General features: G+C 47.2%; 1 protein-coding gene across 2 annotated transcripts; it reads left to right on the forward strand.

Moving 5' to 3' along the window:
* The first annotated feature begins 318 nt into the window (after positions 1–318).
* LOC136641344 (nuclear factor interleukin-3-regulated protein-like) lies at positions 319–15,979 on the forward strand. 2 transcript variants are annotated; one of them, XM_066617074.1, is made up of 2 exons: positions 319–494; positions 13,592–15,979. In XM_066617074.1, exon 2 carries the CDS (start codon positions 14,082–14,084, stop codon positions 15,441–15,443), a length of 1,362 nt encoding a protein of 453 aa, XP_066473171.1. In that variant the 5' UTR covers positions 319–494; positions 13,592–14,081; the 3' UTR covers positions 15,444–15,979. The 2 variants fall into 2 exon arrangements, with proteins under 2 accessions (XP_066473171.1, XP_066473170.1); XM_066617073.1 differs by having other exon boundaries at positions 13,696–15,979.
* The last annotated feature ends 270 nt before the right edge of the window (positions 15,980–16,249 follow it).

A 16,249-nucleotide genomic window follows, 5' to 3' on the forward strand; every position in this document is an offset into this window, starting at 1 on the left:
CAGTTGAGTCAATGGGGCTTACTCCCAGGAAAGTGTGGCTAGGCGTCCAGTGCTAGGGGCGCAGCTGGCGCTGCAAGAATGACGGTTCTGCCAACTTTGGAGCTGGGGGGTCCGTTTGCCCCCCTCTCGGGGGCGGGGAAGAGAGCACTCGCCCGGGGCTTGGAGGAGAGCCGCTCGCTGGCGCCGGCCCTTCCCCAGCGCAGCAGCAGCGCCTCCCGCCTGGCTCCAGCCCAGCCTCTCCTCCTCCCCCGCCTTCCCTTCCCCCGTCGGTTTTGTTTTGTGCGGCGACTCCAGGAGCGTGACGGAGGCGCAGAAGCGCTTATGCAACCGGCTGACCTACTAACACAAATTCTCCGGGCTAGGGAAGTAGGGCGGCGGCGGCGGCGCTTGGAGAAGACGCGCGGCGGCGGCAGCAGCAGCAGCAGGGCGAGAGCAGCAGCACGGAGGGTCCCTGGACGGCCACGCGGGGAGGCGAAGCCACGTCCTGCCCAGAGGTACCTACTCGGCGCAGCGCGAGGGCTGCAGCGAGCCTTTCCTTCCCGGGCACTGGGAGACGGGGCTGTGGAGAGCGCCTGCAGCCTCGCCTCGCCTCGCCTCCCCCTGCAAGGCAGCGAGCGAGTGCGTGCGCGCTTTGTTTGTGGGGAAGGCGCAGGGCGTGCGTGCAGCCAGCATGCGGCTCTGTTTGGGGTGCGTGCGCGCCCCGTCCCCGCTCCCGGGCTCTCTCTCTCCTGCGGGCGCGCACAGCCCAGCGGGGAAGTTCTCCTGCGCAGGCCCTTGGCCTCCACGCGGGGCTGCCGCTTGCGCAGGAGAACGCTGTCCACGGGCCGCGCGCGCACACACCCCTCCCCGCCTGCACGCAGCAGCACAACACAAACATTCCCGCCCCTCCTCCCGCTTCCAGCCTGACCTACTTTTCCCTTCTTTCCCTCTGTGTGGTGCGTGCGTGCGCGCGCGAAGCGGCCAAGCCCTGAAGGTGGAGGCACTCTGGGTTGCCAAGGAGGAGAGCTTTGTTTGGGGCCTGTCTGCAGAAGGCTCAGCACAGCAGGGCTGGCGGGAAAATAACATTGGGCATCTCTGGCTTCATTGTGGCTCCAGCCAAGGAATGGACTTGCAACCAGGGGTTGGCTCTGGGCTCTAAGGGCCCCATCCTGTCCAACTTTCCAGCACCGGTGCAGCCCAGAGGTCAGGGAACAAGTGTTCCCAGACCTTGAGGAGGCCTCTGGGACTGCCCCACAGGATGCAGCGCACGCCCCCCTGGCATGGCTACACCGGCACTGGAAAATTGGATAGGATTGGGCACCAAGCTCCAAACATGATGGAAGATGTACCTTGGAGCATGAACAGAGTGCCTTTCCCATATTACTGAGGAACCGCAGCCCGTGTCACAAATGTGTGATGGGGCAGGATGGAAGAAATGGGACAAAGCATCTGAATTAGAGAGTGTCACTTCCAGGCAGATTCAAGCCCTCCTTGTCCCAGAATGAGGTCATTCACCTGACCACAGGAATGTGTTGTTAGGGAGTGTGTAATCTGGTGACTTGCTGACTCTGGCTACAATCCTGTTCACACTTTCCTGGGAGTAAGCCCCACAATGGCTTACTGAGTAGGTATGCATAGGATTGGGCTCATAGTACCCTGCCCATACACAAGTTCTATCAACTTGCCATATGCATAAATTGTTAGTTACCCACCCATATGCATAAATTGTTAGTTACCCACTCAACCCATCATTCTGCAAGGGTAGGCATGAGATGGATCGTCTGTTGGTGGATGACTAGCCAAATTCTGGTGCAGTACCTTCTGGTTTCAGGGTTTCTTGCAAGAATGCTAGATTCGGCAAAATTTAGACCTAAGCAAGGTGGCACTTAAGGAATAGTATAGTATACTAGAGATTCCATAAGCTGTGGATTAACTTTTACAGGATCACAGATACATATGTACACTGGGGAATGTTTTGGGACAAGCAGGGCCTGTACAAGAGGGACGGGCTTCACTTGAACCAGAATGGAACCAGACTGCTGGCGCATAACATTAAAAAGGTGGCAGAGCAGCTTTTAAACTGATCCCTGGGGGAAGGCCGACAGGAGCTGAGGGGCATCCGGTTCGGAACTCCTCATCCCTATGGGACGAGGATGGGGAGGTTAGAGAACAACAAGGAAAAGGCAGAGTAGGAGAAGAAATTGGGAATGGTAGCATGATGGGATGTGATAGACGGTTTGGCACAGTGAGAGGATGCGGGGACAAAGGAGCTAATAAGCAGCCCATCCTGGGGCATTCCATGTACAAATGCTTTGATGCAAATGCCCGAAGTCTCTGAGCAAAGATGGGAGAACGGGAATGTCTGGTGAGTAGGGAAAACATTGACATAGTGGCATAACGGCCACCTGGTGGAATGCGGAAAATCAGTGGAATACCACAATACTATAAACTCTACAGGAGGGACAAAGAGGGACGTGTTGGAGGTGGGGTGGTCATTTACGTTAAGGAAGGGATAGAATCCAGCGAAGTAGAGATTGAAGACGGGTCTGACTCCACCATAGAATCTCTGTAGGTTAAATTATCAGACCTGAGGAGTGATGTAGTACTGGGGGCGTACTATTGTCCTCCAGACCAGAAACCAGAAGGGGACCTTGAAATGAGGAAACAGATCAGGGAGGTGACAAGGAGGAACAGGGTTGTAATCATGGGGTTCTTCAATTATCCTCATATAGACTGGGTCAATTTGTGTTCTGCTCACGAAAAGGAGACTGGATTTCTTGACATGTTAAATGACTGTGCCTTAGAGCAGCTAGTCATGGAGCCCACCAGAGGACAGGTGACTCTGGATTTAATATTGTGCGATACTCAGGACCTGGTTAGAGATGTCAATGTTACTGAGCTGCTGGGGAACAGTGATCATGCTGTGATCCGTTTTGACATGCACGTCGGGGGAAGAATACTGGGCAAATCTCTCACAAAAACCCTTGACTTCCGACGAGCGGACTTCCCTCAAATGAGGAGGCTGGTTAGAAGGAGGTTGAAAGGGAAGGAAAAAGAGTCCAATCTCTCCAATGGAGGCTGCTTAAAACAACAGTAATAGAGGCCCAGTGGAAGTGTACACCGCAAAGGAAGAAGGGCTCCACTAAGTCCAGGAGGGTGCCCACATGGTTGGTTGGTCTCTAACCAACCAAGTTAGAGAGGCTGTAAAGGGCAAGGAAGCTTCCTTCCGTAAATGGAAGTCTTGCCCTAATGAAGAGAATAAAAAGGAACATAAACTGTGGCAAAAGAAAGGTGATATGGGAGGCCAAGCAAGACTATGAGGAACGCATGGCCAGCAACATTAAGGGGAATAATAAAAGCTTCTTCAAATACGTTAGAAGCAGGAAACCCGCGAGAGAAGCGGTTGGCCGTCTGGATGGTGAGGGAGGGAAAGGGGAGATAAAAGGAGACTTAGATATGGCAGAGAAATTAAATGAGTTCTTTGCATCTGTGTTCACAGCAGAAGGGTGACTAAAATATGCAACTTGTCCCTCAAAATGGCCACAGTGCCAGAGGATTGGAGGATAGCAAATGTCATACCAATCTTTAAAAAGGGAAATAGGAGGGACCCGGGAAACTATAGGCCGGTCAGCCTAACATCTATACCGGGTAAGATGGTGGAATGCCTCATCAAAGACAGAATCTCAAAACACATAGACGAACAGGCCTTGCTGAGGGAGAATCAGCATGGCTTTTGTAAGGTTAAGCCTTCTGTAAGGTTTTAGAATTCTTTGAAAAGGTCAACAGGCATGTGGATGCGGGAGAACCCGTAGACATTATATATCTGGACTTTCAGAAAGCGTTCGACACGGTCCCTCACCAAAGGCTACTGAAAAAAACTCCACAGTCAGGGAATTAGAGGGCAGGTCCTCTCCTGGATTGAGACCTGGCTGAAAACCAGGAAACAGAGAGTGAGTGTCAATGGACAATTTTCACAGTGGAGAGAGGTGAAAAGCGGTGTGCCCCAAGGATCTGTCCTGGGACAGGTGCTTTTCATCCTCTTCATAAATGACCTGGAGAAGTTTTCAGATGACACCAAACTTTTCCAAGTGGTGAAGACCAGACGTGATTGTGAGGAGCTCCAGAAGGATCTCTCCAAACTGGCAGAATGGGCAGCAAAATGGCAGATGTGTTTCAATGTCAGTAAGTGTAAAGTCATGCACATTGGGGCAAAAAATCAACAATATAGGCTAATGGGTTCTGAGCTGTCTGTGACAGATCAGGAGAGAGATCTTGGAGTAGTGGTGGACAGGTCAATGAAAGTGTTGACCCAATGTGTGGCGGCAGTAAAGAAGGCCAATTCTATGCTTGGGATCATTAGAAAAGGCATTGAGAACAAAACGGCTAATATTATAATGCCGTTGTACAAATCTATGGTAAGGCCACACCTGGAGTATTGTGTCCAGTTCTGGTCACCACATCTCAAAAAGGACATAGTGGAAATGGCAAAGGTGCAAAAGAGAGTGCCGAAGATGATTACTGGGCTGGGGCACCTTCCTTATGAGGAAAGGCTACGGTGTTTGGGCCTCTTCAGCCTAGAAAAGAGACGCCTGAGGGGGGACATGATTAAGACATACAAAATTATGCATGGGAAGGATAAAGTGGATAGAGAGGTGCTCTTTACACTCTCACATAACACCAGAACCAGGGGACATCCACTAAAATTGACTGTTGGGAGGGTTGAGACAGACAAAAGAAAATATTTCTTTACTCAGCGTGTGGTTGGTCTGTGGAACTCCTTGTCGCAGGATGTGGTGACATCTGACCTGGATGCCTTTAAAAGGGGATTGGACAAGTTTCTGGAGGAAAAATCCATTATGGGTTTTTGAAAAAGCCATGATGTTTATGTGCAACCTCCTGATTTTAGAAATGGGCTATGTCAGAACGCCAATGCAAGGGAGGGCACCTGGGGCATTTGGTGGGCCGCTGTGAGATACAGGAAGCTGGACTAGATGGGCCTATGGCCTGATCCAGTGGGGCTGTTCTTATGTTCTTATGTACTCTTGCTTCATAAATTTAAAGCATATTGGTGGACCACAGGGATTCTAGTTTTTACAAAGACGCTGAAGTTTATTTATTTATCACATTTTAATACCCCCCCCCTTCTCTGATAAGCTCAGGGAGGTGTACATGTCTCCTTCCCTCTTTCTGTCCTTACAACAACCCTGTGAGATAGGTGAGGCTGAGAGATAGTGACAGTCCCGAGGTCACCCAGGAAACTTCATGGCTGAGCAGGAATTTGAAACTGGATCTTCCAGGTCTAAGTCCAACACCATCCTGGTTTACCCCTGCCAGGTTGCATAACTCTATGCTAATATTCTGTCTCTCTCTCACACACACACAATTACACTAAGGTAATCCAGATTCTGTTGCAAAATGCAGAATTATGTGGAATATATTACACACACACACACACACACACACACACACACACACACACACACACACACACACTCCAAATATTTTTACAGTTGAATCCTAGCCAAATTTCCAGTGCCAACACAGCTGTGCCAATGGGGTGCATGCTGGATTCTGTAATGGGGGGCAGTCATGGAGGCCTCCTCAAGGTAAGGGAACATTTGTTCCATTACCTTGGGGTTACACTGCGGCTGCCTTGGCACTGGTAAATTGGTTAGGACTGGGCTGTTAATTAACTTTGTACAGTTGTGCCCTCTTCTACTAATTCGGTGAAGGACCACTTGAAGCCTCATCCCAACAACTGAAGATTTTGCTCAGTCTTGTGTTGTAGGATCAACCAGTGTTTCAAATGCAGTATGCAAGCTTTTGAATTATACTGAACTTTTCCTCCAGCTACTTGAAGAAGAAACTTCCTTTGAAAAAGGAGCAAAATGAATGTTTGTGTTTATCATGAGGAACAGTTCTTTGTAAACAAAAAAACCCACATGTAGCATTGGGAACACTGGTTGGTCCTGATTAAAAAGTATTATTTCTTTGAGTGTTTTTGTTCTTCTGGGCTATTTAATTTTAAACCTTTTGCGCAATGTATTTAGACATTCCCACACAGAAAAAACTGTACAGATGCCCTGTATGCAAACCCACATCCATGCTCTGTAGTTCTGAGCTGCAACTGGATAAACATACATAAGGAACTTTAATGCCCCCCATTGCACTTCTAAAACATGCACTGTAAGACTGCAAAATCTTACCTTTTAACCATGCTTTCATATCCTGACTATGAGCATGGCAAATTGCTTGTTTTGTGACATTTATATCCTGGCCAAGGGCGTCATGTACAGTGGTTTCCCCTCCCCCTTTTATAATCACAACAACCCCTTGAGGAGGTTAGGCTGAAAGAGTATTGGGCCTGAGACCACCCAAGTAGTGTCAGCTGCTGAGCTACAGTTTAAACCCCTGACCAGCACTCTCCTCTTCCACCATACTAGTAAATCCACTTTTACCCACCCCACAGGTATACAGATTTGGTCCCTGTTGTGTATATGGAACATTGAGCAGAAAAGACTCGGGCCCAATCCTATCCAACTTTCCAGCACCAGTGCAGCAGCAATGCAGCCCTGAGGTAAGGGAACAAATGTTCCCATACCTTGAGAATGGTCAGGGGCATCTGTACAGTTTTTTCTGTGTGGGAATGTCTTATCCTGACTTATCCATTAGGCACAGTGTCTAGGATCCACAGTACTTTTAGCCCTCCCCCCAGTTTTTTAAATTTCCTTTTAAAATCAGATGGGAAAAAAAAAACTTTTAGGGCCCATAAAAATCTATTAAATCCTGCTTAAAGCAGGATGACCAGATGTCATAACCGCAAAAGAGGACAAGGCACCTCTAAATGTAGGACATCCAAGAAAAATGTAGAACATGACAAAATAAAAGCTAAAAACACTCGTATATTGATTTCATGTGGTTAATTTAAACATTATAGTACTTATTAAATTTAAAACTATATTGGTATATTACATATAATTTATTGCATATGATTTATTAATTACAAGAAGGCTATGCACTGCCTGTAGGGGCCCATTCACAGGGAAAAGGAGGGAATGAAATGGCATTTAAGCTCTTTTCCAGGACACGAGGCTACCAAAGAGGACATATCCTGGAAAAGAGGATGCCTGGTCACCCTGGCCTATAACAGAAAAAAGAAATAAAAATCTGGAAGTCTTTCAAGTTGTATCAAATGATTTTTCATATCGATATTATTATGGTGGAAGGGGCCCAAGAAAATCATAATGAGGCCCTGTGTTCAAATATGTTCAATTCTTAACTTTTTCTGTTTGAATGCTGAGGATTGGACAGAGGCATTTTGATTGCCAAACTATTGGTTATCCAGCTTCCTTTGTTCCATTTCACACAATATCCTGAGACACCCGTGGATTTACAGAGCCAAAGACTGTTGCAAGCATTTGTACAGGAGAAATGCAGAACACCAGTCCTGACTTCCATCCCAAGGCTCCCTTGCTGGCTCTGGTGGGGATCAGTATGTTCTCTGTCATGCAGAGTCTGAAGAAGGTTTTGTATGTGTGAGTGCATGCAGTTGAGTAGCACAGAATGATTTGTTTGCTGCCACGTGTGTAGCCTCGCCTCATGGTTGAGCAACCTTTGCTTTAGAAAACTCTCAGTAGGCTAAGAGCTCCCACATGTCCAAGCAAGGGGGTGGAGTGAAGGCATCCAGTGGGAGGTGATGGTGGCCAGGATAGTTGTGAAATCTGAATGATGGGAAGCAGATAGGGAATAGAGTAGAGTTACTCCACCCAGGGTACTCCACATTCAAGAAATCACTCAATTCCAGTGAACCACTGATTTAACGAATCTCAGTTTAACAGACTTTGGAAATGAATGATGCCTTATTAATAGAGTTGACTTATTCATAGAGTTGCCAGGTTTTTTGTTTTGTTTTTTTTAAACTGGCCCCTGTGTTTGTGCCCTTAACAGCAGCTTGATCTGCAGACATTAGCTAGTGGTAATAATTTCATCTGTGGAAAGCTTTACCTGATAATTTTTTGTAGGTCAAGTTGCTATTATAGGCACCTAAGCAGACCAAGCTGTTTTTTCTGGTCAGTTGGCCATTGTACCTACTCCTGAAGGCTGTAAACTGCAACCTGATGCATGGAAAATAAGCAGGGGAAGCTTTTCCCATCATTTTATCTCCATCTTAGGAGAAGCTTCCTGGGCTTAATGTTTGCATGTCAGATCTGCTGCAAGAGGACATGAACAGGGCTGGTTTAAAAAAAAAAAAAGATAGTGCCATTTCATTTATTTAAGTTTTATGTTTGTGTACATAAGCAAAGTTATGCAGGAGTGTTGTGTGCTTAGGATTTCTTCTGTTGTTCTGTTTTAACTTACAGTGGAGAATGAAAAGGAACATCTTGAGATTCCAGTAACAGAAGTTTTCCTTTTCTGCCATGTGTGGAATTGAACAATTAAGTACGACTGAATTTGAGAGGAGGCTCTGTTGTTTGCTAAGGACTTGAAAGGTATATGGGCCTGTGACAGAAGGGCTGTGAGTCCACATTGCCTCTGGTCTTCTGCAGAAAGCTGGGCAGTGCCGAGGGAGGAAATAGGATGTTGAATGATGCAATTTGATCCTGGAATGTGAAATCTGTTCCTTGCATGGGTGGATCTTGAAGTGTGAAACAGGCCCTTGGAATGGCTGCTGCTAGATAAGGCCTAGAGGTCCAGGTTTTATCAGTGGCTACGTGCCCATTTGCAGAGATAGCCACAATACAAATTCTTGTCTTTTTTTTCTTTGGGGGGGGGTAGTGGGATACTTTGGAGGACACTGAAGTATGCCATCATCCTACACTGCCTGACGAATTACCTTTTATTACTTAGTAACCTCATTTTGTATCTAAAACTTCCTCCAAGGACCTCAGGGTCATGTATACAGATGTATCCCATTTTATCCTCCTTAATAACCCTGTGAGGTGGGTTAGTCTGAAAGACAGCAACTTTGTTGAGGCTGCCCAGTGGCTAAGCAGGAGTCTGAGCTCAGCTCTCCCCAGTCCATATTCAGTACTCTTCTATCAGAATACAGCTGCTTTTTACCTGACATGTCTTCATGTCTATCTGGGGATAAGTAAGTTTGACCTAGTTGCTATCTTTTTTTTCCTGGCTCTTCTTGTGTGCTTTTAACAACTAGCTGATGCACACTTGATTCATGTCTGTATTTCAGTTGGTGAAAGATTTGGGAGAAACCTGCACCTCTGAAGGTGCTAAGCTGGTTTACTGAAATTGTTGCTTAGTTTTCTCTGTGCCTTTAACAAGTCACATGACAGGCAGAACTTCAGCAGGTACAGTTCCCTATTACAGCACTTCAAGCTGCACTGCCTGCCAATACAGCTTAATACTCTGCCTGCCAATGCAGCTTTTTAAAGGCACAGTGCCTTTATGTCAGGGCAAAATAGTGGCAAGCTTGCCATGTATGCATGGAGTTTTTTTTAATGAGTATGCAGAACATTGTGTAGTGTGGTGAAGGGAAGGGAGGAGGAGGAGGAATGACACTGGCTCAGCTCCAGCCCTGAGAGGAACAGAACATTCCTGCTTGGAAAGCAGAGACACTTCCAAGTAATGATATTACATCATTAAGCAGTTGTGGGAAGCCTGGCAGGGAGGGAATGCAGAAGAGAGATTCCTTTTTGCAAGGTGCAAGTCATAGGGTGAAGGGAAGGAATCAAAACAAATCAGATCATTCACCCCAGAAGAAAGACCTGGGGAGTGTTGCCCTCTAGCAACCCAAGGTTGTCCTGTCAAAGAAATTCCTGTATTGACTAGATATACTGGAATCCATGCCGAGAACTGAACCTGGAGTCATTGTGACTCAGTGTTTATTTAGTGTTATGGAGGAAACTTGCTTAATTTCTGTGTATCACGTGGCTCTTAGAGGCACTTGGGGTGGTAATGAAGTTGCGAACTCTAATTGTAGCTGTCAGGATGACCTCACTGGGCATGCCTGGGGAACTTTGGTAGCACCCACTGGCTTTTTCAGCTCTCTTATATAATAAAGATGGCATCATTTTCTAGACAGAATCAAATAAATCTGTGGCAAGTCCAGTGTCCCAACTGTGGCTTAAAAATACACCCAAGGAAGACTTCAGATCTTGGGTGTCTCCTCACAGGCCTCCCCTGCAACACCTGTTAGTCAGTAGACTTTGCATCTTGTCCCTTAAATGTAGCAATGTGACCTCATGCTTCCTGGTGTGTCAGTTTTGAGTGTACTGCATTACAGTTTTCATTGATGACAACTCTCCCCCCACTCTTTTGCATACAGGAGAGGGAAAACTAGAGCGCTCTTCTGTCTGATGCAGTTCTTGATTTATTGCATTCTACCTATCATGCATTTCTCTCAGAGTTAAAGAGTTGCAGTCATAGACAGTTCAGCTCTTTACAACTCTAAGTGTGTCTTAATTTCTAAAATGCAAGGTATTGGGCCTCAAGGCTGTCAGAAGGTTATGCACTTTCCCCTACCCCCAGACACATGGAAGATGGCTGTGACTGCTTATTGGTGAATGAAAAGCTCTCTTCATATGCTCAAATGCACCTTTCTTAGATCTCCAAGGGCTGATCATTGGCACTATACATTGGCACAAAGTAGAAATAATATTTGATCCGATTTTCTAAGGCACACTCCTAAGCCAAGGGCTGTGTGTATCAGTTCTCGAATTTGACCTTCTTTGCAGGCTAGTAAGTCCTACTGCCCGGGGATGTGACGCACACTAGGAAGTAGGTCACATCACTGTTCATGCCCAGGCTCGCGGCATCCTGGCTGCACACACCCAGCCCATCCTGCTTCTAGTTCCATGTGCCATCCAGACACGAGGCCAGGCCCTGCAGGCAGATTAGGGTGTGAGATTTGGGTTGTTTTGATGGAAAATTATTTTCTTGCCTTGACCCAGAATGGCAAATAATATGTGGGGTGGGGAAAGGACTAGTAAGAGGATGGTGGCCCTTCCAAATCAATGACCCAGGGAGAGCTGTGGTGCAGAGAGTCAGAAGAATCTCAACAGATCACAAGGCAAAATACTAACCTTGGGAGTAGTAGCTGTAGCTGGAGAGAGACCCTCTCACTGCTACAGAAGGTAAAGCAAAGCAAAACAAATACAGGTACTTCTAAAATGCAAAGCAGAATTTGAAAATCCTAGCTCTAAGCATTATCTCCCTATCTATTATACCCTGTTCATTTCTTGGAATGGGCAGTAGCCTTATGGGGAACAGAAAATGTTTCCTCAGATGGGGTATGCCTGTAACATCCCTTTTGGTAGTCAATTAGTATCCTTGGAGACCCTGTTTCTTTCCATAGGGATAGAACAGTAGGATTCCCTCACATCCTCAAAAAGTAGTTGGGTTTGCTTCCAGTTATTTGCGAGTTTATCCTGGTCTGTGATTGTTGCACTCTGCACAATCATTTTCTGAGGCCCGAGTTTCTGTATCTAGTTGGAAGTTTTCTGTAGGGGTGACAGGGTTTGTTGACTTGGCACATACATTTTACATTTGAGAATCCATCAGGCTTGTGATTTTGGACCATGTTGTGTTCTTTGTTGTAGAACTTTTTTTCTTCTTTGTGGAAGAGAAAATACTTTTGTCAGGAGGTAATACTTGCAAAGTTCTAGTTTTTATATATTTTTAATGTGAATTTTATGAAAAACGGAATATTCTGTTAATGTTGCATTTCTGAAACTGTGGAGAGAATATCTAGTACCTCCTATCTTGTAAAGTAAATGAAACAGAAATAGGAGCTTTGGTGTTTTAATTAAAACAATTAATAATTGATAACGCAAGTGATGGGGTTCTCATGGTTTCCTACATAGTCACTACCTATGTAGAAAAAAGTCAGATGGGAAGTGACCCATAAACAAAAAGATTGGGCTGCATCCATAGGGCCTGGTGGAATGACCTCCCCACCCCAGTCGCTCCACCATCAAGTTGTGGTCTGTCAGCATAGCAACGTGCCAGCTACAGAGGAGACTGTATGGACGAGGCCCTGATCAGCTGCAGCCTCCTCTTTCTACAGTTCCTTGCAATGTCTTCCCTGCCTCCCTGCTCCCATTGTTTCTCTGTGTAGAAGCAGTTTATAGGCCAGTAGGTTGTTGGCGTGGTGCCTGTGCTCTCTTACTGGAGCTGTTGTGCAATCCATAATCATCAGACCTGTTTTGACTGCCTAGCTTAATAAATATTCAGTGTTTACTGACCTATATTCCTGCTGCTTCTGCCTGATGTGCGTAGATCACGTGCAAGGGGAAGGAAGGGGGGGATCTTCTTGCCGTCATGAGAGAATGTGCCACTCTGTGCACATGGCCCTGGCTTTCTCCACCCGATGGAGCTTCAGCATTCCAGTGCATGTGTCATGGTGGCGAGAGGAGTCTGTTGCTGTCCCATGGCTCTCATTATACAACCTGTCTCACTCCTTGGCCTCATTATTATTCAATAGTCAGAATGGGGCCAGAAGTGTGTGATTTCAAGGTTAATATTCCCAGCCTGGCTTCATTCATCTTAATCAGCCCTCACCCACCCCATACAGCGAGCCTATGTCAGAGCCAGGGTGGAACTGGGTTTGTGTGTGAAAAGATTACTTGTCTGTTTGGGGGGGGGGGGAGCAATGGAGTTCTGTGATACTTTGAGAAATACGGTGCTCCCTGTGTGACTGAGTTCATTTGTGAATTAAATGGGAGCAAATTGTACGCTGCAGGACATGTAAAGTGTGTGCTGGCATTTCAAATAAGGCATAGAGAATGGAGCATGTTTGAAGGTGTTCTATGAGATGGGGTTAGATCCTTAAATATACATGAGGAAGGAAAAAAGGGTACCAAGTGTGGTGTATGCTGTGGGGTTTGATTAGTCTGGTTGTGTGCTGAGGTAAAATATAGTGCCAGTACTGGCTTGATACCTGCTTGTTTGAAGGTGAATTGTTCCCAGAATGTATCACTATGAGGCAATAAGAGCCATCTGAATCTTCCACCTGACAAAGTTCTCCTGCATAAGCCACACTCAAATGCATTGCTGTGCCCTTACACAGCTCCCTGTCATTTCAGTGGGGCATGTACAGGAGAACTTCCCAGGTGGATCATGATCCATGAATCAGCTCTGCCTGTCTCCCCTCTGCTACCCTTAGTGACACCCTAAAATCTGCCACCAGATGCAGCAAGCTCACCTTTCCCCATGACAGTGCCTTCTCTGTATAGCACAAAGCTTGCATGGAGCTATTTTTTTGCTTGGTGCGTGCCTTCTATAAATGTAGCATGCCTCTTATGTGTCCAGAAGGATCCAGAAGCATGTAGTGTTTCTGTATACAGCATAAAACTGGGTTGTGTAGCATGTCTTGATATTTGGGGACAATATGAACATATGTGCACAGTGTATGTGTTGCCTGGCATGCAGTATGTATAGGTGTATTTCTATCTTTTGGGGATTGAGAGTGGACCCACCCATTGTGTGAGGCCACAATTGCTTTCTGGAGGGAGCTGGAATGTGGGGTGTGGCCCCATGTATGCCAGGGACCGACACAGTGTTGTCTGAACCTGCTGGATTATGTAAACAGAGCCTGAGGTGTGTGACAGCACTGGGCAGAGGTGTAACACCCTCCTTTTGTGTCCTTCCTCCTTAGGCGTTTCTGCTGTCTTCTGGGCCTGACACAGCAGTTGCCACTGACTCTCTTCACTTCCCACTGTGCCTGCAACTCGGTAACATCTCTGCTGTTATTCTCTGCAGGAGCTCAGCTACAAAGCCACACAGATTTCAAGTGAGCCAGGTCACCTTCCAGGCACCGAGCGGGGATCCTGCAAAATCCTCCCCTGAAGGAATCTGAGGAAAGGCCAACTCTGGTGGTTGTCTAGAAGATGGTCTCTTTGTGTTGGACAGTTCCCTTATCACCGGTGGGTACTTGGAACCCACTCACTTGTTACAACTGGAGGACAGTTCAAGGCAATATTGGAAACGACTTCCCTGGCAATACAGCTCGGTAAAAGCATCAGGCACCGAGCCGGAAAGAAGCATCCATCCAGCAGAAGATATTGGAGGCTAAATATTCCAGTTGCAGACGGGCAGAGTATATCTCAAGACCAGTGTTCAGGGGCTCTCATCTTGCTCCCTCTGACATGATGGAAAGTCTCAACTCACCTACACTGTGTGTGGCAGGGAGCTTTCCCGGATTCCCTCACGATGACATGATTCAGCGAGCCCGGGCACTGAAGAGCAAGCCAAACTCCAATTGCAGGCGAAAGAGGGAGTTCATCTCCGATGAGAAGAAGGATGCTAGCTACTGGGAGAAACGTCGGAAGAACAACGAGGCTGCCAAGCGGTCCCGGGAGAAACGGCGTTTTAACGACCTGGTTCTGGAGAACAGGGTGTTGGCGCTGAACGAGGAGAATGTGCGGCTCAAGACCGAGCTGCTGCAACTCAAGTTGCGCTTTGGGCTCATCAGCACAGCAGCCTTCATGGAGAAGAGCCAACAGTTGAGCACAGCCAGCACCAGCACCCCTGGGCATTTCTATGGAGGGAGTGACAATGGAATGTACTCCACCTCCTCCTTGGCCCGGGCCCACCACTCAGAGGACTCTTCTGAAACGGAGCAGTCGAGCCGGGACAGCGGCAGCGTGTCAGTAGCCAAGTATTCACCCCGAGGCTCCCTCTCTGACATGTCGGATAGTTCATCTAGGGACAGCCCGGTGCCACAGACAATAGGGGAGGTTCAGGCTGTCAGCCGAGCCTATGGAGATGCACCCCTCCAGCACCACCACCCAGAACCAAAAGGCCCAGTTCCTAGAGGTGTCATCCTCTTCAGTGCTAATGGCTTCACCGCAGTGGCACCACCCCAGCCCCTGCTTTCTGAACAGGAAGCGGAGGCAGGTGGATGTGTTGCTGAGACCCCCAAAAGTCCCTGCACAGAACGCAATACCCATTGTCAACAGGAGACGTTGCAAGCCCACCCGGTCTACTGTGCAAAGTCCCAGAGCTACAGCACACCTGCCAGTTTTTTGGAGGGGGAACTGACTCAGACAGATCATGTGCAGAAAGTTCAGGCTCCGGAATCTCCTTTTGAAGGGTACAGCAGCGAGGAGAGTGGTGAGGAGGCCAACTGGGGATGCCTACCTGCTTCCTTTCCAGTGCCACCCGATGCCCACCCTGATGTCAAAACAGCAGCTCTTCCTCACAAGCTTCGCCTCAAGTGCCGGGCACACAGCAGTGGTGTTCAAGAGCCATTTCCTGGACCTAGTGTTACCCCAGCTGGCTGCTGTCAGGAGGCCTCTGCAGCACAAGACTGGGACAGTGACCGCCATGAAGAAATGTCGGCCCTGGTACGGCAAGCATTGCTTCTCAACGAGCAGCCTACCTCCACTGGAACCCTGGAGAGACTCTTGTGTCGTGGTTCTGGGCTCCACTCAGACAACTCAGTACCTAAGGACCATGTTAGCAGGTGGGAAGAGGATTGTCATAATGATGGCCCCAGGCCAACCTGAAGGAGACTGGAGAATGGGTAAAGACCTGGGATTTTTTTTGCTCATTTTTGAAAAAACTTATCTGGGATTTTGCATAAGAAAACAAATCTGTTTGACCAGATGAGCTAAGATTTGGGGAGAGGAGATGGCTTGGATCCACCCAGACCCCTGGGCTGCTGACTTTGGAATCTGAGGAAGAAGGCTTCATGAGGCAAGGAAGGGCCATTAATTGGTTGGACTTGAAAAACGTCTCCTGTAAAGACAGATTGTGGAACTAATGAGATCTAGAGGGTGGTGGGTTCTCTGCTCTGTTAGGCCAGAGATTTGATGCATAAATGGAATCTGTCTCACTGAGCTTAGCTGACTGCCCAGCCAGTCACTGGAAAGTATTGTTACCTGAGCAGATTTTTTAGGAATCTTTATCAACAGATAACATTGAAAAGTTGATATTTGATCCACCCCACACTGGTGCTGAGGCTCCTGGATACCCACGACTGGGATAGATGGTGCATTGCCAGTGACTACATCATTATCTGTGTCATGAACTGCTGGTTTAACAGGAATACTTGTGTTTTTAAATACTAAAATAAATGTTCAAAAATCTTCAGAAATGCTTAGGAGTTTGAGTATTACTGGGGAAAGGGGAAAAATGCTCACGCCCCCCTTTTGCTGGGGCAACCAGATGCAGTAGAGGGAGGCGGACCTATGCCTATCAGCTGATCTTAATGTTTTGTGTGTATATCTTTACATTGCTTTTCCATCCAACAGATTCATAAAGATGGATAAAAAACCATAACACTTCATTCAAAATATAAATATTTGAAATG

The sequence above is a fragment of the Tiliqua scincoides genome, chromosome 2, assembly GCF_035046505.1.
Source record: "Tiliqua scincoides isolate rTilSci1 chromosome 2, rTilSci1.hap2, whole genome shotgun sequence".
Taxonomy (NCBI): domain Eukaryota; kingdom Metazoa; phylum Chordata; class Lepidosauria; order Squamata; family Scincidae; genus Tiliqua; species Tiliqua scincoides.

Bases quoted from the DNA above. Each gene is read 5' to 3' on its own strand.
- LOC136641344 (XM_066617074.1), top strand. From the start codon at position 14,082: ATGATGGAAAGTCTCAACTCACCTACACTGTGTGTGGCAGGGAGCTTT.